This window comes from Nannobrachium achirus (assembly GCF_963921795.1).
Source record: "Nannobrachium achirus genome assembly, chromosome: 13".
Taxonomy (NCBI): Eukaryota; Metazoa; Chordata; class Actinopteri; order Myctophiformes; family Myctophidae; genus Nannobrachium; species Nannobrachium achirus.
Genome location: NC_137833.1, coordinates 37,791,238 through 37,816,195, shown reverse-complemented (window position 1 = coordinate 37,816,195; position 24,958 = coordinate 37,791,238). Strand labels below are relative to the sequence as shown.

General features: G+C 42.4%; 1 protein-coding gene across 1 annotated transcript; it reads right to left on the bottom strand.

The window, feature by feature from the left end:
• Positions 1-231: 231 nt before the first annotated feature.
• phyhiplb (phytanoyl-CoA 2-hydroxylase interacting protein-like b) lies at positions 232-24,589 on the bottom strand (the record flags this gene model as incomplete). The annotated part of the gene is made up of 5 exons (XM_080740227.1): positions 24,433-24,589; positions 9,626-9,813; positions 8,170-8,344; positions 4,065-4,182; positions 232-781 (listed from the first exon to the last, which is right to left on the bottom strand). The coding sequence occupies exons 1-5, from the start codon at positions 24,530-24,532 to the stop codon at positions 232-234; spliced, it is 1,131 nt and encodes a 376-aa protein (XP_080596353.1). The 5' UTR covers positions 24,533-24,589.
• Positions 24,590-24,958: the final 369 nt, after the last annotated feature.

Sequence of the window (24,958 nt, the reverse complement as noted above, 5' to 3'; positions counted from 1 at the left end):
TTATGGGGGTCTAAATTGACACATACAAGTCTGTAACTCTGACAGTATACAAATGGAACCAAATGGACCCGTCAGGGTCCATTTGGTTCCATTTGTATCGGGTCCATTTGGTTCCATTTGTATACTGTCAGAGTTAAGGAGAGACCTTGAAATGTGAAAGTTTGAGAACCAATGCCTTATACCCTCCCTCTTCCTCCCGCTGCTCCTCCTCATCTTCCCAGACCCCTCCTTTTAGCGTCCCACGCTGATGTTGCAGACCTTGCAGCTAGGGTCCTTCTTGGCGTTGAACGTGGAGGCGCTCATCAGCTGGTGGCCGCTGATCTCGGCCACCGTGCCCAGCGCCAGGTCCAAGGGCTCCGTGTAGATCACCTCCAGGTTCACGTCCGCCGCGTGGCGGAACACCAGGCCTCCTCCGCCGCCCGCCGCTTCGTCCCGCTCGCAGGTGAGGAAGCGGTTGTTGGCGATGTCGAGCAGCGGCAGCCGCTGCTTGCAGAAGTCGTCGCCGGGCGAGCCGCGCGGCGCCAGCACCAGGATGACGTAGTGGTACGCCGTGTACATGCAGTAGAAGTCCCCGAAGTACAGGTTCGTGTCGGTGTTGAAGAGCGCCTCGGCGCGCACCTCGAAGCGGTGGCGCCCGTACGGCGAGTCCTGCGGCGTCTTGCCCGTGTTGAACTCTGTGTTGCAGCTGAAGAAGATGCCCTCCAGTTTGCCGCTGATGGGCGAGCCGTGGCTGCCGCTGTCGTCTTTCACCGATGGCAGCATCTGATTTCCCTGCTTCTCCCTGGGGTGGGCGGACAGTCAGACACAGACACAGACATGTTAATTATGGTGGGGCATTAGTCTCCTGTAAACATTAATTACTTTTCTGCTTTCATTTCTCTCTTTGTCTAGGCTGCCTCGTCCAGGTAAGCTAGTTGTAATTAAGTGTACCACAACATTCCTTTGTTATTACAACAAACTCTCACAAAACACAGCGTTCACAAAGCTATCCCTGCACTGGAGGCTGCTGCCTATCTTCCCTTTCTAAATCTGAGATATGCAGAATTGCTGCTGCCACTTTAAAGGCTATCATTATAGTTTTAATTGTTCTGACTTATGGAATGAACTCTGCTCCCACCCTGGTAACAGTAGTGATGGATATCTTAAATTCAGATAATTTATTGTCCACAAGGGAGTGCTGTTTGACAGAGGCAATTCTCTTAATGCCCAGAGGCCCTGAAGCAGCTGCAGTGTCAGAGAACTCCAGAAGTCTGTCATACACCTCTGACACAAAAAAGGCTAATGGGAGAGTAGTATAGCAGGGATCAAGAAAAGGAAATCCACTACCTAATGCAGGAGTCTTCAACGTTTTCAGGCCAGGGAACCCTTAGCTGAGAGAGAAATGAAGCAGGGACCCCCACTACATATTGTATGAAATCTTGTCGGCTATTTTTGTGTAATGTTCCACTCAGAATAGGGATGCTAGGGTTCAAGTGGTTACTGTAAAAATCATGATCCTATCACACCGAGTTTTGGCGGCCCCCCTGTAGTATCTCTGAGGACCCCCTATGGGTCTCGGACCCCCTGTTGAAGACCCCTGACCTAATGCATAGGGCTCAAGAAAACCACAAAAAATAAGCTACTCCTCCAGACATACCGTGTAGTATGCCATCCTCTCCAACTGTACTGTACTGTACTGTACTGTACTGTATGTCTCTCTCTGATACTTGGTTCTCTAACATCTGAACTGAAATAATCAGTTTTTCCCCTCCCACGAGTGGCGAGCATACAGTATTTGTGTGATATTGTCTGGAGAAATTACACTAGGCTTTGGTCCACTGCAAGAAAAGTCCCAGGGAAAGTATTCGCTACATATGTTAATATGTGCAGACTGCAGGAAAAAATCACACCCGTGTGAACTGAGCGGTGGTTTACCCCCCCCCCCCTTCCCCCCTGTGTGTGTGTGCGTGCGTGTGTGTGTGTGTGTGTGTGTGTGTGTGCCTGGTCTGGCCTGGCCTGAACAACAGCGCCCCTCCCTTAACATGTGTGGTCATAAAAGGTACTGCAGGCCTGCAGGCTACATACAGACACACACGCACGCACACACACACACACACACATGCACGCATACACACACGGCCATGTATAGGAGACGGTGTAACCACCGCTCAAAAAGGAAAAAGAAGGGAAGTAGACTCCACACACATGTATTTCAATTTCAAGCTGTTCTGACTGGAACAGTGCAATAGAAATAAAAGGTTAACTGTGTATATGTCCAGCAGTACAGTACATCCTGTGAGTGGTGGAATTTACTGAAACTATCGGTATAGTAATACTTTGGGCCTGCTAGCAGATTAATGTCTGTTGGCAACAGAACAGCAGGTGCAGTGTGTTTGGGATTTGGGATTTATGGAGCTAATCCTAAACTTGCAATGGATATGATTTTGTGCATTCGTTCTGTAGACTGTCCCACATGACATAACACAGATCGTCAAGCCGATAAGGCGCAGCACGTTTGTAGCTCATAAATCTGTTCTTTTCAGCAAGCGATTCCATTGTGCTACGGAGCATAAACAAAGCTTCAATCAGTGGTGGAAAAAGTACACAAATGTTTTACTTGAATAAAAGTATTAATACTGCAATGTAGAAATACACTCTTACTTACAAGTTAAAGTCCAGAAATCAAAATTGGCCTGAGTAAAAGTACAAAAGTATTGCCATCAATGTACTTAAAGTACTCAGTAGCCTACGCAGAATGTCCAATTTCATGTTTTCGAATGTACAAACTTTTGAAAATAGCAAATCTACAAGCTCACAATGCGTCGCATCATGGCACATTGTGATCTTTTAGATTGTCTATTTTCAAATGGCCAAAATGTATATAGCGTTGAAGTAGTTAATGTTTTGTAATAATGATCCAAATCTACAAAGTCATTTAGTAACAAAGTTTTCAAATAAAAGTTAAAGTACAATATTTGGATCTGAGATGTAGTGGAGTATAAGTAAAAGTATTGGAAATTGGAAATACTCAAGTAAAGTCCAAATACCTAAAAATTGTACTTAAGTACAGTAAATAAATCTACTTTAAACCACTGGCTTCAATCAACAGCATATCACCAGAGAGCACAGCTTGACCTTGACAGCTGTCTCTGAATGAGACGCTATTCAACCATTAAACATGCATACGGACTGGAGTTGTTTGCTAATGGCAGCACACCACGATCCCATGAACAAGCCAACTGTTAGGCCTGAACGCAAATCTGTGTAATTTTAGATTTTGAACCACTTTAACCATTATTTCCATGCTTTAACTATTCATATATCGTAGATATACAAGCTCACAGCGTGCTATTTTTGAAAATCGTGAACATTTGTGCAAGTCTTTGAATATTTTTGACCCGATTAAATCCTTCTTCTAAATCAGTGGTTCTCAAACCTTTTCATGTCAAGGACTCCCAAAATTACATGCATTTGGCTCGGACCCCCATCTCAAAATATGTTGTTCCAGGGACCCTCCCAGAAGCAAATAATTGAGTTACAAATGTTCGCTTTTAAAAAGATATATTCAAAGACTTGCAAAAAATAAATCATGATTTTTCAAAAATAGCAGATCTACAAGCTCACTGTGAGCTTGTATATCTGCTATTTTTCAATAGTTAAAGCATTCAATAATTCTAGGCCTAAATGGGTTAAGCAGTGATTCATGCAAATTGTCTGATGATGCCCTTTGAACAGTGTCATTGTAGTTTGTCATGTGATGTTTCCACTGAGATTCAACATTGTAACTTTGTAGGACTGGACATGTTTAGACCAGAGTTTCTCAAACTTTCAAATTTCAAGGTCTCCCCTTAACTCTGACAGAAATATAACAAGCATTCAATAAAAGTTGTAATGAATTAAAATAAATCAGTTCCCCTATTGATTGTTTTGATTGATGAGTGATTCATTAGAACATCAATTCAGATACTGACAATTCACTCTACTGGAAAATACATGAATTGTTTCAAACGAGGTTAAGGGTACAACAACTTGAATCCTCTCTGGCTGTGGTGCTATAGATGTAAGTGTAAGTGTGGGCTGCCCACCTGGCATTGTCGAAGTACTCTTTGTTGTGGTTTCTGTAGAAGACAGAGAAACGCAGCAGCCGTCCAGAAATGACCTCTGCCTTCTCCAGTAGCTGGGTTAGATGCACTGAGGAGTAGTCTGGACACACACACACACACACGCGCACGCACGCACGCACGCACGCACGCACGCACGCACAAACGCACGCACGCACGCACGCACAAACGCACGCACGCACGCACGCACGCACGCACGCACGCACGCACGCACGCACACACACACACACACACACACACACACATTAGATATAGAATATAACAGTATGTACAGTCATGATATTATCATTAACTGTGCCTGCCATGCAATGGCAAAACACTTATTGTAATCTGCCATACTTAATTAGGGTAGTTAATGATGATCCCACAAATTTCGGCACGTAATAACTGCAGCAGGATTCTTTTCCGATCCGCGTTACCATGGCGACGTAATTCGCAAAGAACAATGCCCAAAAACCCCATTCTTTCCTCTGTGCTATAGAGCCATAGTAAGTCTACAGGGGCAAAAATGAATGCCCTTTGACACCTTTATGAACATTTTCTGTCTTTCACTGTCCACCTAAATGGAAAAAAACTTTTAAATTATGAAAAGAAAGCTTAGACTTCTGATTCCTGAGATTAATAACTTTGTTGTCCCCTGTAGACTTATTATGGCTCTATAGCACAGAGGAACGAACTTTGCCCAGCGAACCAAAGGTTGTTGGTTCAAGACCAGTGAAAGCATTTTCTGTCTTTCACTGTCTGTTTTGGATTGTCTTGTATGTCATGACTTTTGAATAAAGATTTATTAAAAAAATAAAAAACTTGACCAAGTTGAAAAAATCCACCAAATGTTCCTCCTCTTAGGAAATGGCACAGCGCAGAGGCTTTCCACCTATGCTTTCCACCGCTTTCCTCCTTTGTGGAAAACATAGGTGGAAAGCCTCTGCGCCGTGCCATTTCCTCAGAGGAGGAAAATTTGGTGGATTTTCTCAACTTGGTCAAGTTTTTTTATTTATTTATAATATATATATTTGTTTTAATAAATCTTTATTCAAAAGTCATGACATACAAGACAATATAAACACACAGTGAAAGACAGAAAATGCTTTTCACTGGTCTTGAACCACCAACCTTTGGTTCTCTAGGCAAAGTTCTTTCACGTTTTCCTGGCCCTGCCCCCGGCTTCCTGTTCATATCCTGAAAGAGGCGGAGGCTGAAAAAGCTGGCCTGAAAAACATCATTTGGTTTCCTGTTGTCCTTGCATTAAAGTGTCAGTAGTTGGCGTTCTAGGCTCTGGGCTCTGAATGTACCTGGGTTGCCATGTCTGCTTATAATAAGCAATTTGTGTCTCTAAAAGAAATAGTGTAGTTGCTTATTGGGCTTACTTTCTAATATTTTTTAAATCAGTGGTTCCCAAATCTTCAAGGACCCCAGATTAACATATTTGTCCACAGTCGCAGACCCCCATCTGAAAATATGTGGTGCCAGGGACCTCCACACAGATTTATGTTGTTAAAATGTTTCAAAAATATTCAAATTTCTTTTTTTTTCCTCAATATTTTTTAAATAGCAAATATACAAGCTCACAATGTGTCGCAATGTGACACATTGTGAGCTTGCTGAATCTGCTATTTTCAATTGTAAATGTAAAGTAGTATAGCCTAGTTGCTTCTGGCTTATTTCTTTGGCAAAATCTGGCAACAGACAATTCCGTGTCACTTCCTTACTTGGGAGGAAGTGAAAAGATGTTTTTTGAAGCAGCACACAGAGAAAAACTCTCTAGTGCCCTCTGTAAAAGAAAATGGCAGCCTCCATAGAGAGGGCCAGGAATATGGTAGTAAGTCTACAGGGGACAACAAAGTTATTAATCTCATAGGATTCCAGAAGCCTAAGCTTCTTTTCATAATTTCATAATTTAAACGTTTTTTTTTTTTTTTCCATTTAGGTGGACAGTGAAAGACAGAAAATTTTCATAAAGGTGTCAAAGGAGATGAATCTTTGCCCCTGTAGACTTACTATGGCTCTATAGCACAGAGGAAAGAACTTTGCCTAGAGAACCAAAGTTTGGTGATTCAAGACCAGTGAAAAGCATTTTCTGTCTTTCACTGTCTGTTTTGTATACTTAGCTAAGTGGACCTGCCATGCATTTGTGGATAATTAGGTCAGAAGGAGACCTCTGAATGTGTAATGTGTATCATTGTGCGCCCGACTCCAGAGTGTCCATGTAGAGTATGTCCATTGGCAGCGCGCACTCTACCAAACGAAGTGGCATAGCGGGTGGTTTTAGGATCCTATGGGCTCTATTCTGCCAATTAGTATTTAGGAAATGCTATTTCCTAGATTTTGAGGTTTAGTATTCTTCTTAGTTCCCACGAAGAAGTTGCTATTTTGGACACCTGCGCTAGCCGTTATGCACCAATATGCGTGTGGTTTGGACAACAATCAGACCAATCACCGTGCCAGATGCCATTGCCTTTAAGAGAAGACCCGTTAATTGTGGATTTAGGATCCCCTAAATCCTCAATCATTTCCCTCTCAATCCTTTCACTCTCTCCACATGAAAGAGCAGCTTTGCCTTAGTTGAAATAAAAGCAATCAAGAGCATGACATCACCCTAACTGCAGGATATAATCCAGCCCTATATCCTGGACACTTTAATCAATAAACACAGGACGTCTGTCTGACCATTCCCTACGACAACCTGGACAACGCTCCCAATGACCTGGACTTGTCTCCCTCTTGACTCCCTCAACTGGGGAATGGCCCCCACCCTGTCAGGACTGTAAACTCCTTATCTTCTGTTGCAGAAAACTGACCTCTTCAGACATCACCTCATCCCCTAGCACTCCTCTTTCTTTGTATATGAACTTGAACTTGAATTTGTATTTATGTTATTCAAATGTATGTTGTTTACTTGTTCACAAGATAATGTACACTAATTTGATAGATTAATGCTATTTTGACAGCTAGTCTTCTAATCTAATTGCTATCCTACTGTAGTTAATTTGTAGCAAATAGCGCTCCATATAGCGCCTACCCTGACTAGGGATTCATGTTGCTTACCCTGATCTTGCACGTTGCTTGGGGTAAGAGTATCTGCTACTGTAAGAATAAGATCCTATTGGATTTTTCTTAATGGGGGAAGCATTAAAGTGCAGGCTTTGGTGTTCTGTGCATGCTGTTAATACATGTCTTAAAGCATTAAGACATGTGTGGAGACTGTGGACATGCTTCTCTTCTTTTCAGTATATCTATTTTGATCCAGCACCCGTTTGGATGTATGTGGCATTTCATGACCACTATGGATATGTACATGTGTTTCTGCACCAGTGGATCAATAAACCTGTTATTGCAAATGCTTTTGCAACTCATGACTTCGCATCAGAAGCTTTTCATAGGTTGGAGTCTAGACATTTAAGTCTGTAATCTAATCAATCGTAACTAGCAGCTCAGTCAGGTAGGCGGCTGTTTATGTAAGCAGCTTTCTTGCTTATTTCTTTCCTCCCAACAGTCCAGGATAAAAGGCATTTTATCAACATACCTCCATCATCCAAAATCTACCTTCTCTTTCTTTCTCTCCCCACCCCCTCTACATCTTATCACTTCAACCACTCTAATCAATTCCACCCCGGCTGCATGCCATGATCACCACCCCCTTCCTCCTCTCTTACCCCCCCTGGCTGAGCCACCAGTGGTGCATCAATAACCTCAGAATCCTGACAGCATGCTTCCCTGCTCCCCCTCTTCTAATCCTTTCTTTTTGCCCCATCAAGACATTCTCCCCCATCCTTCCATACCTCTTTCCCTCCATCTACAGTATCTGTGATCCTCTCCTGTGCTCTCCCCATCCTGCTCCTCCCCCTTTCCTGACAGAACTCTACCGCAACCCCTCCTCTGTGGATCTTCGTCGATTCCTTGGACAAGCATGGACGCCAAAGACAAGGTCAGCGATTCACATTTGCAACAGGGCTCCATCCATTCGTAAAACTGCTCACTATCGCGGTACCTCGAGGCAACTCTGGATAAAACCATCCATCACACGGTGTCTGTTTGCAATTCAGTCCACCCACGTCCCCAGTACGCTCACCACCAGTGCAGAACTCGATGATCTCGCTCCACTCCGACACGGCGTAGTCCCCATCCGTCTGTTTGGACGCAGTCTGGACGGCCACTGTGTACTCGGTGCGGGGGCTCAGGAACCAGTGGCCCCGCACTGTCATAGGCAGGGGCACCGCCTTGGCCACCAGCTTGGTGGGCACATCCTGATGGAAGGGAGAAGGAGAGAATATGAATATATATATAAATACACAACCCATAAAACAATTCAATACATACAACTGATTTAACTCCCCAAGCAACGGCGGTACAGTTAGCTATGGAGCCTTGTACCCACCTTAGTGGGTCATTGATTGGACCAGAGAATTACAGGAGCCCCTGCCTAGCAACCGTGGCAGCCCATTAATCCACCAACATGGTCCCTGTGTACCTCCGTAACAACACTGGTATGGGGTCTACCTTCACACAGAGCAGAGGCAGCAACACTTCCTATCACGTTTGCTTTCAGCTGTGGGAAAGAAGGCAGGAGGCTGATGAAACTGGGCTGCAAGATTACCAAGACGATTCATTAGCCTAACTACTCAGAACTGCTGTCTCTGACCGCCGCTGCTGCAATTATTCTCTGGGAGAGTATTGGGCTCTGCCGTATTTGCCTATTAATGCTTGGAGATGGAGCTCATCGTGGATCCCTTGAACACAGCCTTGTTAAGAAGAGTCTATTCCCTGGTGGGGAACCTGTCTTCACTCAGTTTACACCTGGTGTTGTTTAGTAGAAAACATGCAATGCTGTATTGAATTGTCCTGACATTATCTTTGTGACCCCTGCATAGTATTTCAGTGAATAATTTCACTCTGTAATGTTTTCAATGCCAATATACTATCCCTTTCAGTCGATTTTGTGTTAGCCCATATGTGGCACTTCAATCATCAGCTTGACTTCAATCATCAGCAAGCAATGGAAAAAAAGGTAAATGACCTCTTGTTCTTAGTGGCAAAATGGATTAATCTCTCTCGTGTTGTGGGAATACTATGAAGCAATTACTGACTTTAAAAGCTACTTGGGGAAGCCAAAGTCTGTCTCTATTCACTATGGATTCTATTATTTTTTCACACCATATGACCAAACAGAAGTTTGTTTCCTCTAAAAATGTTTTTTTATTTTATTTTTTGTAGATTAGATTAGTTAGATTCTGTTTCTACCAATATGTTTATCAATAATGTGGTATTTACGCGATATATATCGTCACTGTCGAGCAGAAACCTCATAAAGGCAGAAGACAGTCTCACAAAACTAGTGAAAATAGCAGATCTACAAGCACACAACGCCTCGCGTGCTTGTAGATTGGCTATTTTCACTAGTTTAAATCATTTTTAAATGATAAATACAAAAGGAACGGTTTTGGACATACAAGGGTTCCACCCAGCAACAACGATATTGAACAACATAGCCACAATGTTTGGGCTTTCTGCATTTGCTCGTTCGTTACCTTATGTTTGAACTTGTTGGAGTTCTTGTTCTCTTTCTTGTTCAGGTCGATGAAGTAGTGAGTGATGCGCTCCTTGGTGCGCGGCTCCATGTCCCAGCAGATCCTGAACGAGTCACACGTGATGTTGCTGATCTTGATGCTCTGGGGGACGGGAAGCTCTTCCATCTCGCCATCCTGGGACTTATTTCCTGGCCACACGACACAAAACCACAACACATTAATGAGAATAATAAAAAAAATAATAAAGTCCAATCCACAGCCTCAAAGAGCCTCATAGAGCCTCAGAGATGCTGATACAATCTTGGGACCAAATGACTCCAATGCGTCAACCCTAAAAAAAAAGTTTTTGTAACCCATTTTTTTTTTTTTTTGCCCTGGTGTCAATTGTCTAATCTAATGTAATCCTAGGTGCTACAGTCCCTCTGCCAACCTGGGGAGAGCAATGGACTGACCTCATGTTTCCTTCGATGCATGAAGAGTCCACGCTGCTTCTTTTCACCTGACAGGGGTAAGTTTCCCCATTGCGCGTGGAAGGAACATGTTATTCCAGCCAGTTCCTTTCCCCTCCATCAGGCGCCCCGGCTGGCCAGGGGGAGGCTGTATAGAGACCAGGATTACTGCATGTTTTTTGTCACGGTTCCTACCCTAGGGGACATGGGAGTATGTGCAAACTCCACACAGAAAGGCCCTTTCGTCAACCCCACCTACCGGTAGGGAGCTCCGAGAAGCCTGTTAATGGATACATTAATCAGAGAAGGCTTCATGGAATAGGTACAGTAACCAACTTGTAATATTACCTCCTTTATCTGGCTGTAGCCATCTTTTTTTTTTACCATAAGGCTGGCAACGCACAATGCCTCTGCAGAGGTTTAGTCATTATGCCTTTGTGCCATAAAGAGCACTCACAGTAGGCGACACATCTGCCTTGTTTTTTCATAGAGGACTTGACGTCACACACACACACACACACACACACACACACACACACACACACACACACACACACACACACACACACACACACACACACACACACACACAGGGGTGTCACACCAAATTCTGGGCCCTGGGTACAAGGATTCACTGCGGGCCCCCCATGAATGTTCTTCATATGGGGAGGGGGTTTAACCCCCTCCCCATAATAATGCGACTGGGAACGCATTATTATGCATTGTTTTGTGCTTTAACTATTGAAAAATAGCAGATCTACAAGCCGCCCTGCGAGCTTGTAGATCTGCTATTTTTGAAAAGTCGTGAAGATTTGGGCAAGTCTTCGAATATTTCAAATCCTTCTGAGGTTTTTTGAAAAACCTATGTTTCTATGTCAGTGGTGCTAACACTTTTTCATGTGAAGGACCCCCAAAATGATATGTATTTGGCCACTGACCCCCATCTCAAAATATTTAGTTCCAGGGACCCCCCAGAAGCAACATTTGAGTTACAAATGTTCGCTTTAAAAATACATATATTCAAAGATTTGCACACATTTTCACGACTTAAAAGAAAAATAGCAGATCTACAAGCTTGCAGCGCGGCACTCTGTGAGCTTGTATATTTGCTATTTTTCAATAGTTAAAGCATAAAAGAATAAAGGCCCCTCCACCTTGGGCCCTAGTATCTCAGTCCCACTTTCCCCTCCCTTGTGACGCCCCTGCACACACTCACACACACGCATGCACACACATGCACACAAATACACGTTGCCATAGAAACACATTAATCCCCTCCATACCTATCAGTGGAGCAGCACATATGCTGGTTATTAAATATTTCAAACACGACTGTACCTCCTCTGTCTACTACACAGAGATGATGGTATTGAAAATAGCCTCAGTTTCTAAATTATGAGCAAAATAGTCTAGCAGCTTACTACATGTGACAGCATCTGCACATTTGGAAATGTTCAATATGAAAGGAAGACGTTTAGCCCTAGCTTTAGATCTGGGTAATTCTAGCTTCACTGAAGTGTCATGCTCCACCTCAGGTCTTTCAGCAACGGTGGGGTAGCCATGGTGGAATTGGGCTTTTACACATAGCCAATTGTCTGACAAAATACACTACAACCTGTGCACTGCAGTGAGATAAGCAGGTTTCATGCAGCCCAGGACGGCACCCTAAAATGGACACCAGACAGCATATCGTCACTGTCGGGCAGAAACCTCGTATCTCCAAGTTTCAAATGTGTATGTTTTTTTGTAAGGCCCTGCCCTGCTTCATCATACAAGACTGTCGCACAAGACTAAAGAAAATAGCAGATCTACAAGCACACAGTGCTTCGCAGTGCGAGGCGTTGTGTGCTTGTACTGTATAGGCCTATCGGCTATTTTCACTATTTTAAATCATTTTAAAAATTATTAAAACAAAACGAACAGATTTTGGACATACAAGCTTTCCACCCGACAATGACGATACAGTATGAAACACCAAAACAAGTGTCTGAATGCAAGCTTTGTAGAATCGCGATGAATATAGACTCTGCTCCATGCTAATAAACACCCACTTGGCATGCCAACAATGTGTTTGCTGTGCCGACCCGAGCCTACATCTACTGTAAGAATGAATATGAAACAAGACCATGGAATTCAGGCGTAGTGTGCCATGCCATTGGCTTCCGTAGAGAATAGACAATGGGGCGAGCAGTGGAGCATGGAGCACCCATCTCCACTCATCAGCTTAGAGAAGAGCTGATAAATGAGTAACTCCACATAATTGGGTAGTATGGAGCATTCTCTCTTCATTCATATTTTTCAGGGAACAGTCAACTAGAAATGCCTACATTGCTTTTTGAAAGATGAACATGGCCCTGCCTAACTTTTTTATATCCTGGGCTACATTCTATTGTTAAAATGGGTCAGATGACCCAAAATTATCCAAGTGAAAAACAAGTCCCTTACCTACTTTTATCCTCCTAAACACTGGTTAGTGGTTAGCCAATTAGCAGGACGTAATCTAGAAGAGTAGCCTAATCTTTACCTAGAAGAGGGTCACGTAGTCATATGATCCTCCAGTCTAAAGTCCAAAACAAAACAACACTCTATGATCTTTAAGAATAAGTAATATGTTAAGAAGTGATAGTACTGTAACTAAAGGCAACACACTGTGCTTGGATATTAATTAAAATGCTGCAAACAACTACATATACAGCAGGATTTATGTATGTTGTGAGGCATACAATGTTTTTTGTTTTTGGTTGTTGGGGGTACGGAATTTGTGAGGAATGATAAAAAGAAAACCAGTAATTAGCCTCGACACAGACATACAATACTGTACATCCAAATCCTGATATATGCCTGCATGGCTGTCTGACCAAGTTACTGAGTTATGGGTCTTGGTTCAGAGCTTCAACACAGGACACAGTAGGGAAACCATTCTGTCTGGACAGCCAAGTCAGCATGACTTGTACAGTACAGTACAGACCTGTACTGTACAAACATGTGAGGTCAACATCACAGCTCCCCAGCAGGGATACAGTGTCACTGGAGAAAGAAAAAAAAACTGATGACAGTCTTTGACGGTTGATTCAGGGCGGGAGATGAAATTAATGTAATATGAGTATTAAAGGACAATCAATTCGGCTGTCATTCACAGGCTCATTCTGTCTTTCACATCTTTGTGGGATTTAATATCTCTGACTGCCTGGTGTGCTGATTCACTCTGCCAGGCAGCCATGACCTTTACACGGTACCCATCTTGTGTGGACTGCAAATGAATACCAAAACACTCATTATATCAAACAACCTTCATGGGTACTGTAACACAGCGTCAGAAACAATGTTAGGGTTATGACTGAGGACTGGTTAGAAGTGGGAGAGACAAGGGAGCAGTAGCCTTAACACTAGCAATAAGGGGAGAAAACCCTCAACAGATTGAAGCTAGCATACAGAAGAACCTGAGGACCGCGCTGGTCATAATAATGAATACAGTGTTGAATTAGTTATCTCTGCTATCTGTGTGCAAATCCAAGTTTACTGAAGAGAGACAACTGGCACTTTATTAGAGCAAGAATGCTGATGTTTACAGTAAAGCTTGCCTAGTTAACCTGCAAATGGAGGGGAATTACATGGACACTGCAAAGCCATGCCCAACAGTGATGTAATCAGAGTGGGAAAATATTTGATGTCAACACTCCAGGCTGGCTACAGCTCACTACTGGGGAGAAATCAAAGGAAACCCTTGTGAGAGAAACCCAACTGTGTAAAATAACTCTCCATGCCCAGATATCCGCATCAACAAACTGTCCTGTTCTAGGAGCAACAAACCCAAGCCACACTTTATTCCAGGTATTAAGCTGAAGTAAAATTCTATTTCTTTATTAAATAAATCAACTATTTCTTGGGGCCTGATGTTTCTTTAAACTACAGTAAATACAGTACAGTGCAGTAAGTATAGTAAGTAGGTCTTTCAATTCGCTGTGATTATGTGCAGCAGGGAGAAGAAGTCTAATATCTCCCTTGGCTGCGGTGTGTGTGTGTGTGTGTGTGTGTGTGTGTGTGTGGTTGTTCCCCTTTGCATGAGCGGTAGATATTTTCCCCTGTAGGAGACCATGGTTAAAATCCTGGTGCTTACCATGGTGCTTACACTTACACATACAGTATACACCAGAAGGCAGGCAGGATGTTTGACTAGAAATGAAGTATGCAGCTGCTCTTTACCCCTGGGACGATGAGAGATGGAAGCACGGATCCACGTTGGAGGTCAAGTGGCGAGGGAGAAAGTAAAAGCCTCCCATTCTTCATAATCAGGCAGAGGAGGCATAATCCCTTGTTTTGACTTATGTGCTGACCTCCTGCAGTGAAATGCAGTGGCTTGTTAACAATACAAGCAAACTACAACACTGCTACACAAATTTCAACTAGTTGGCAAGTTGAAGAGGTTTAATGCAAGACTGTTAGACTAGATAGATAGATACCTTATCCCGTGAGGGAACTTAAGTCACAAGAGGCAGCACAGCACAGTTACAGAGTAAGTGTGCAGCAAGTGTATAGTAGTAGGTCATGGGAAGAATAAGATCACAAAAAAACACCAGAAGAAGCACCATCAATAATAAACAACATTCATATAGCGCACATATGGGCAACATGCGGCCCGGGGGCCGGACCCGGCCCTTTGATCATCTCAATCAGGCCCTCCAAGTCCTCAAAGAAAAACAAAATTACCCCCCCCCCCCCCAAAAAAAGAGCGAATAAAAAACGACATTCTAAAAGTTTGCTATATGTTAATAGTTTTGAAACATTGATTTTGACTCCAATTTTATATTTACCATTTGAGCATGCATACCTCTGTATGTAGTCAATGTTTTTTAATTTAACAGTTAAACAGTCAACCTTGAGTCCATATTTATAACATAATGCAATGTGTTTTTATCAGTGACCTATGCAGACGTGCAAGGTGCATATCAGATAAGATAAGATACAGTATAGATTTATAGGCTAATTGTTGATATGACATTGACGCAGATTATATTATGTAACTATAATATTTTTTATTGTAGGCCAGAGTACACCAGCGTGATACAGCTGTCTTGTTGTGAAAGGACCTCATTGTAAAGTTAGTTTGGCATGTCTACCAAATTCATGCAGTTTGAACATAATTGTTATGTGTTATGTGTTTCAAGTATCAATTAAATTGTACAACGTGTGGCCCTTCACTCACTTTATCGAGGTCAGTATGGCCCTCTGGAAATGAATGCTGCCCACCCCTGATATAGCGCCTTTATCCAAAGTGCTTTACATGTGCATTTTACATTCATCCATTCACACACCAACAGTGGAGGAAACCACCGTTGCAGTTTGTCTTGCTCAAGGACACTTTGACACTAACCCAGGGGGAGCCAGCCAGCCAGGGATCTATCCTGGAATGTCCCGATTCTCAACCACTGCCGCCCCGTCTCTGACGTAAACTAAGACTTGTTACAAATTGCACTTTTGTGAAAAAGTCAAAAGTTAAGTCAAACGGTGATTCTTTCTCTCTACGCAAGTATGCTTATCATGACTATCTTGCAGCAAGGCTGGGGTGAATTCAGGTCCACAATACGCTGTGTTGGCAGAGAACCAACGAGCTGAGTGCAGCTAACACGCATAGTTAGACATGGAGTGGCAACGGCATCATGAAAGTGAATCACAGTTTGCTGTATTGTATGCTGGATGGACCTCATCAAATGGACCTCATTGGGAACTGTCCTTAGATCAATGCCACTGAGAGCAAAAGCAGTAGCAGCAGCGTGATCAATAGAAACCTTGTTTACATGCATACAAGAGATCATCCTGCCGCCAAAGGGGCAACAATCCCTCAGGGGTAGAGAAACCGTCATTAGAACACGGAGGGTTCCCCCAGCGTTAGTGTCGAAGAGTCCTTGAGCAGGTTGGTGCCTTGCATGGTTTCCTCCGCCATCGGTGTATGAATGTGTTTGTGAATGGGTGAATGTAATGCACAATCTCTGTAAAGCGCCTTGAATAAAGGCGCTATATAAATGCACCATTTACCATTTAACATCCTAATCGCTCTCTGCAATTTGTTGCGGTCACACCTGGTTTGATACTGTGGAATATGCATCTGCTAACTGCCTGATGAGTCCAGGGATATTGGTTTGATTCCCTACCATGGTCATCTAGACGGTGGTCTCAAAATTGTGAAAACGTTTTCAGAAGAGCTTTCCTTGGCAGTATATCAATATGGTGGTCTTGACATGTTTGAGAACCACTTACAGTGTCTAGTCCAGTAATTCTCAAAGTGGGGTATGGCTGGGGAATCCCCAGGGGTCCTTGAGTGGGTTCCAGGGTGTACCCAGCCATGGTAATATAGCATCAGAAATCTGTTTAATCACTATATTCATTGGCTATTTGAAAATAACCTTCTCAGATGGGGGTCTGCAGCCAAATGCATAGTCATTTGGGGGTCCTTGACATAAACAAGTTTGAGAACCACTGGTCTAGGCTAGACAACAAAAGCACTCATGTTACAGCAGTAGGCGGCAGAGGGACAGACAAGCAGTCTGTGTCTGTGTCTTGAGTGAGAGTGCTGGTATACTTGAAGGCCCTTACTTTGAAGATTACTTTATTGATGTGGGCTGCTAGTATTTCAAGGGAGACAGCAGCACTGATACCGCTGTGTACAACTACAGTACATGGGTGGGTGACGTGACGTAACGTTTTCGCTGTCCTCGGTGTCAAACATGTATAAATAAAAAATATATTTGTCAAAAACCTTCTGAATATTGTGCAGGACATTAAGCTTTATGTGAACTTACTCAAGATTAAAACATTTCATTCCTCATTTCTTCAGAATCTTCAACCAAACATGGCAAAACTCATATGGTGTGACTGTCCTGACCTTGTTTCTCAAAGTGGGAACTTGAATAAAACTAAGAAAAAGAATTGCTAAAAATCATTTGAAAATGAATTTAGGCTAAAAAACATGTCTATTTTGAGCCTATATCTTTTCAAAGTCAATAATGTTTTCAGTCATTTCTGATCAAAAACATTTTGTCCCCCAACCCAAAATCATTTGGTGTGACACTAGTTTGGAAAAATTAAACAGGCAATTATTTGGACACCTATTGGCTAGAGAGGTCCTTCTTCTGTAAGGCTATTCAGCACTCCCAGCACAACTGCAAGACAGGTGTCTGAGGTGAGTTATGATTTTAACATTTTCATGAAATGCCATCTTGTTGAAACGTTGACAAAGTCACCATTCTGGATGTCTTTTGGTGTGACACCTTTTCTTTAAAAAAAGCTTAAGTTATTTGAAGTTTTGGTCATATTTCCATGTAGATCTAGGCTGCTTTGTTATAGCTAGCATGCTGTTAGCATGCTAATGTGTACATAGTAGCCTCAAGGTAAACCTAAATGGAGAAAACAGTAATATGGTGTGACACTTAATCATATGGTGTGACATGTCTGCTTGTCACACCATATGACTTGACTGTCACACCATATGATTTATACTGTATTTAACTACAGATAAAACAACAAATAACAAAGTTCCATGTTTCTTTTGTACATTTAAACATTTGTTTTAAATTTTTTTACATAAAATGTAATTTAGCTTCATTCAGTGATACTTCAAATTCATCAGACAGAGCAGAAACCCCTTCACAGCAACCTTAACATATTGTTTCAATCTAAACAATATTTTCTCTTTGTCTTAAACTATACATTCCATTTTCTTTTGTCAGCTGGAAAATGACAAGTGCTGAGAGAACGAGAAAGTACAGGGAGAAACTAAACAATGACCCAGCAAGGAGAGAGGAGCCAAAGGGGCAAGACTGCATTTTCTACGAAGAGCAGGAGGTTGTCTGTGGCATAGCAGAACCGCAACAAGGCAGCCGGTTTGCTACCCTCACCAAATACGACTGGCTGATGTACAATACAGTCTAAATGTATAATCTAATCTGATCTAATACTTTTGTACTTTCACTCACTGGACTGGACAGTGGACAGTGTTAAGGTAGGACCCGAGACAAAACTAGCGAAAATAGCTGATCTACAAGCTCTCAACACGTTGTGCTGCGAGAGCTTGTAGATCAGCTATTTTCGGAGTTGCGCAACCCAGCACTCTTTAGCTAGTGGAGATGTGGTGTAATGTCATGATTCCTAATTACATTTGTTCAACACAAAATGCTGTGTTCAAGTTCAGGAGACTTCGGAAAAAAGCAATTTACCTGAATGCTGAGTTCTGTTTCCACTAATTGGTGTTAATAAAATGTTGCCTTCAATGCCTTGGCTCCAAGTGTGGCTATGCGCCTTATTGTCCCTTTAGGATCCTTCTGCCGTGGGCCGGCAGAAGACTTAGGTGTGCGTAGCATTCCTGTGCACATCCTCATCATCCATCTACTACTACAATTCTTTCTTATCCCATGTTAAAGCCCTACAATAATATCCTGTTCAGAAATATTAAGGCCATGTTATCCTGGATAATTGTTTAATCAATCAGTAAAGTTCAGTACTCACTAATAGGTAGGTTAAAACACAGTTTGCTTTGACACATGAAGATATGATCATACGGTGTGACACTAAATCATTTGGTGTGACATTCCAAATAGTGAGAAATCATACCTTTATTAATGATTAAACCAAAAAAATGTTTATGGATTACATAGAGAATATTATCAGGAAGAGTCACAAATATTTGTGTAATTTTAGAGAAAGTTTTGACAGAATACATTTAAAATATGTTGTAAGATCATGAACATGGGCCTCACACAGAGTGTCGATTATGAAAAAAATATACAGATATAATTAATTTTCAAAAAACTATAGTGGATCACTGGTTAGTTATGATAAAGGACTTTGATAAAGTGAGTAACTTAAGAAAGATGTACTCCATTTTCATTTTATGAACAATTATTTTCATGTCACACCATATGACGATTTTAGGCACAAGTACAACAAACTGCTGAATAAAGTCTGATTCCAATAAAATATCTAAAAACAAAATGTATTTCCATAAGGTTGAGAGTGAGTAGAACAAAAGTAAATAACTTTTATGCCTGCAATTTAAAGTTTTTTTAAAAACTCATTTTTTGGGGCGTCACGTCACTGACCCACATACCGGTATAACAAGGCACCTAGTTTCAAAATCCATCCAAACTAAAGGGTTTAAAAGAAAGATCTAAATGCAATCGCCCCTTTCCTTGCAAATTAATTGAACACTGTTTGGAGTTCTCATTTCTTAACTTGAGATGAGTCATTTTCTATCTTAAGCATAACATTTGCCTCCCCAACTACTGTATGTGAAAGCCCTCAATGGCCCTCTTTGGTAGAAAGTCTCTCCTGTGGCAATTGGAGTGACACCAAGTTTTTGAATTTAATTACACAGTAGGCCTATCTTTGACATAGGTTTAAAAGGGAAGTAAATCCACACTTGGCTGGATCAAGCATACGAGTGAAAGAGGCTAGAAGACCTTTCATTATCAAAGACTTGCACAGCAATAAACCACAAAGGCGTACAGTATATTCCACTATGCTCTGCATAACTCCATTAACTTACTTGATAATGCCTTTTAGACAGCAGGTTTATGGAAGAACAGATTAAACCTGTGAGGTCTGGCAGTGAGGTGACATCAGTATTTATTGTATCTCTCGCTAGCATTGTCATGAAGCAATTGCCAAACATAAAATATAGCAAAGCTACCATACCCGCTTACTCAGGAATGATACTAATGCGGCCTGCCACTGTACTATGTGGGTTAATTTGTGGCCAGGTCCCCTGACTGATTTGGTATGACAAGAATTATTAAGGATTTACATTCTGGAAGGCTGTGGCATTTACACTCCTATAGAGTGCGACAGTGATGACCTGTTTATAGGCAAACCCATAACTTACCTTCAAGATAAAGTAATGAAATAAGCTCTGTAAGAAACAATGGCCACAAATCAACAGTTTTTATCTTTTTCATTCGAAATCTCTCAAGGGACCCAATTGCAAGCTCACTATCGTTTTTAGGACAATTATTGCTCTATAGAAGGTTTCTGAAACCATCTGTTACTTTAGTGGCTTTAAGAGGATTGGGAGCTATGCCTTTTGCTTTAATGTTGAAATATACTGTATATTACACACCTTCATCTAGCAAATTGGTAGGCTCAAGAGAGGGCATTTTTCTTAGCCTATATCAACTTAAGAGAACTAGTAGGTGATGTATTAACCAATAAAGCTATTTCATACTTTGTGTAGCGCTGCAAACAATAGCAGATCTAAGCTCACAAAACGCCTTGTAAGCTTGTAGCTATATCTGCTATTAAAAATAAATAAATACAATTTGATTAAATTATTTTTGTGTGCCTATAATGTCATGCCCAAAATAGGGACGCCAGGTTCAAAGTGCCGTCCTTCTGTGTCTCTCTGTGTCACATACACAAAGCCAAAGAGAAGGTACAACAGCTGGAGCATAGAGGTCTCAGAGTGCACACACACACACACACACACACACACACACACACACACACACACACACACACACACACACACACACACACACACACAGAGCTTGGTTACAGTAACGACAGCCATCCATCACAGCAACTTAATAATGTCAGTGGCAATGGCACAAATGACTTGTGAGATGTGCACTGTGTATTCAATTATCCCACATTGATACAAAAACAAAATGCCGGCCTCAGTTGTTGGCCCTATGAGGAGCAATGGAAAAGAAGATATCTCTGACAGACATTTCATTACCATGTCCTCTGAGCTTTACCCCACCGGTAACAGAACAGTTTAGTCACATTGGCAGATTCAGTATAACCAACACTAACCAACCAGGAAACAACACTATATCCAACCAGGGTAACACCAGCCAGGTAAGCCTACAATTATAACCAGGATGCAAGACTATCCAATCAGGGTAAACACTACCCAATCAGGGTACAACACTAAACAGGGAGGATACAACACTACAGTATGTAACTAGACTAGGGTACAACACTATCCAACCCAACACTATCAGTCCCTCCACTGGCTCCCGGTCGCGGCCTGCACAGAATACAAAAAACTGATGCTGAATTATTAAGGATTTACATTCTGAAAGGCTGTGGCATTTACGCTCCTATAGAGTACGACAGTGATGACCTGTTTATAGGCAAACCTATAACTTACCTTCAAGATAAATTAATGAAATAAGCTCTGTAAGAAACAATGGCCAGAAATCAACAGTTTTTTTTATGTTTTTATGTTTTTCGGTCGCGGCCCGCACAGAATACAAAACACTGATGCTGACCTTCAAAGCAGCCAAAGGTATGGCACCTCCATACCTCCAAAGCCTGATCAACCCCTACGACCCCACCCGTTCACTCAGATCAGCTAACACAGGGATGCTGACAGAACCCTCGCTAAAAACCCCAGGACAAAAATCTACTTGTCCTAGACAATTCGCCCTCCTGGCCCCCAAACTGTGGAATAAACTCCATGTCGCACTTAGAACAACAGACTCACTCCCTAGCTTCTGCCGTGGCCTGAAGTCTCACCTCTTCAGACTCCACCTACAGTAGGCCCATAGCACTTACCGTAGCACTCGCCTACCCTCAATGACCATACATGAAAGATAGATAGCATTTTTAGATCTTTATAACATTTTTTTACTGATTAGGTGCTTGGTCTACCTAGATATTTTTTTGATTGATATTGCTATGCATTCGATGTATTATTATTGTATTGCTTATTGTATTGATGTATTACCTGCTTATACTAAGTCGCTCTGGATAAGAGTGTCTGCTAAGTGCCTAAATTGTAATTGTAAATGCAAATGGTATACTTGACACGCCATTTCCCCTAAAATAGTCAATTCAGAATGTACTTTCAGCCTACTGGACGTAAGCTACTTGAGGTTAACCTTGAAGCCTTCTCATGTTAAGAATTAAATATTTATGAATTAGGAGATATATTTAGAAAGCTCAGTAAAGCTAAGTTGAATAGTATAGTGGGAAAATGTGTCCTTATAACCCAACTGGCTAAAGGGTTATTAAGAAAGCATTTGCTTTTGCGTCCACAAACTTTTGAGTAGCCATGCATTTTAAGAATTTTGGACTATGGCACGGAAGCAACCTCATCTAATGTGACATGAGTTATCTCTGGAGAACATTTAAACTGACAGACTGATATGCATCAAAACAAAGTGGCTGGCAGCTTCAGGGGATCGATCCCAGACTACATCGCCCACATAGACTCATGCTAGTATGAATTGGTCTGGACTACTAAATTCAGTTAGGTTTAATGTCAACAGCAAGCCACAAATCAACACTGTCAGTCAATAGGGAAATCCAACGATAATGGAACAATGCTTCAAGTGTACTGGCTGGAAACGTAGTATCCTCCTGTCCTCAAACCACATTGCTTTCAGAAAGACTGTGGCATGGCCTCCACCCAACTGTCCTTTTCTGTTTTCTATACAGAAATGGTGGTTTGTGTTGCTCTAATAAACAAAAGGGTATGTGGGTGTCTCAAGGACACTATTTACACTGGAAAGCTTGACTGATAAATACGATGTATTGTTATGCTTCACAGAACAGTCCAACCAGAAAGCCTTACTGCTGAACCTGCAATGGCACAATGCACAGTGCTGGCACTGACAACTATTGTCCATTAGTTGGGGCCAACGCAAGCCTATTACTCAATTACCTAAATAACAGCTTTAAAATCAAGCCAGCGAAGCACTAAAGGGTTATAAACAGCATCTCACTGCATTGCATTAGAAGGTGCAGCTCCGGTAGAAGAAAAGCTGAGCCGGTGTAGTAGGCTACAATGGCTGCACTGTGATGTGGTGCTGGCTGGGGGCTCCTTTTGTGGCTTAATGAAGACCACCATTGACAAGGGAGGATGGGGTTTTGCAGACAAGTCAACTCTATGTGCTAACCCAGAGAAACAAGCAGCCCCGCATGGACCAACTATTTAAATAGTTCCAGATTTAGTTCACCCGCGAACCATCCATGCATATGTTTTGTTTTTGTGTTGAAATGCCAATGCTGTCATCTTAATTTAAAAAGGGGATCAGCATGCTGTCCCTGCTATTTCACACTCTGAAGTGGAATCAGCGCTGTGTAATTACAGTGATGGGTGTGGATGGGTGCTCCGACTGTGTGTGAGAGAGGAGCGAGAGAGTAGTGTGAGAGAGAGAGCTTGAGAGAGAGAGAGCTAGAGAGAGAGAGAGAGAGAGCTAGAGAGAGAGAGAGAGAGAGAGAGAGAGAGAGAGAGAGAGAGAGAGAGAGAGAGAGAGAAAGTGCATGCCTGCCTCGGATTCAGAGATTACACACGTTTCCATGGGTGCAGCCATATTTGAGTCTCTCATCATTTTGTCCTGATGATGACTTGCTGTTTTTTCCACAATCCCAAACCACTTGAGGGCCTGATCTGTAGGCCTACACTCAAAACAAAATCCGATTAGAGACAGACAGACCTTAATCTATTAATTTATCAAACGTCAATCACATCTGGAGCTACCATTTTAGGAGCCTATATGCCAACACTTGGATTTCTGGATTAATGCTGCTGGGAAATCAAATATAGGAGTATGTTTCCTTTTAGCTTAACAATTAGCCTATTAATCAATGTACATGCAGATAGAGAGCCAAGAGCCCCGAGAGAATGGTTTTCATGGGGCCTCAATAACCTTGCTCTTTTAAATAGAGTATACAAAGTAAATAATAATACCAAGCACTTAATTTGGTTAATCAGCCTAATAAGTGAAACCTAAAAGGAGGAGAGAGGGAACAGCGCCCACAGGTAAAGATAGGCTACTGATGGCCTCTGTCCAGTTCCGTGGTGCTGAAATGCAGAGGCGTCAATTGGGTATGGCAAGCTATGGCAGCTGCCATACCTTGGCTACAGAGGAAAATAATAAAATGTACTTTTCCTCGTGCCTGTTGCTAAGGTATGGCAACATGACTGGTGTCTTGCACGCGCGCGAGGGCACGCGTGCAAGACACCAGTCATGTTGCCATACCGTAGCTTTTTCTGAACTGACGCCAATGTGCTGAAATGTGTGAAATCTCATCGAGGATCAGTAGCCTAGCCATAGTTGCCATATGTTTATTCTCCTTTCCCTTTTCTCTGTTATTATTTGTGGACATGGGCCTATTTAATTAGCAATTTTCGTGGCCACTGTGGTCATTATTATAGGCTACTCAAAAATATCTAAAGACCCTCTCTGCTATTCTACACACGCGCCAGCGCACCAATCCATCTGGACAACCCGGCCCATTCAATACACAATAACGCCTCTGAACGAATGCGAATGATAGCAGGTGGTTAAATGAAAAACAACATGCATGGAATATAATGAACTGTAGAGCACGGCCATGCTCTGTCTCCTTCCTTACCATCTCGTTCACACAACTGTATGGCGTCCAAGCTTCGGATCATGCCCTCGCACGGACTCATAGGACTGGTGATGTTGTGCGCAAAGCCTGGTACCTCCATCTCCGCAGATGATGCCTGAATGGATGGATGGATGGATGCTGATAGAATGCCTCTCTCTTGTTTTCACCGCAGGACTGCTACTGATGGGCCCAGGCTGTGTCCGTTCACATTCAACAAAGAAAAGCGAGTAAAAAGATGGATAGATTAGTAAGACCGCCGCTCTCTCTCCCGTCCGTTCCCTTGTCTTCGCTCCCTCGCTCGCTCGCCTCTGAGCTGAGCGGGGTGGTGCCGTTGTGCGGTGCAAGGCGCGTCAGCAGCGCGTCGTCACAGCAGCACCACACACACACGCGCGCACGCAGGCACGCATGCGCGCACGCGCGCGCGCACACACACACACACACACACACACACACACACACACACACACACACACACACACACACTTCCAATTTGAGACTGCAACGTCCAATGCAAAGAGAAACTATA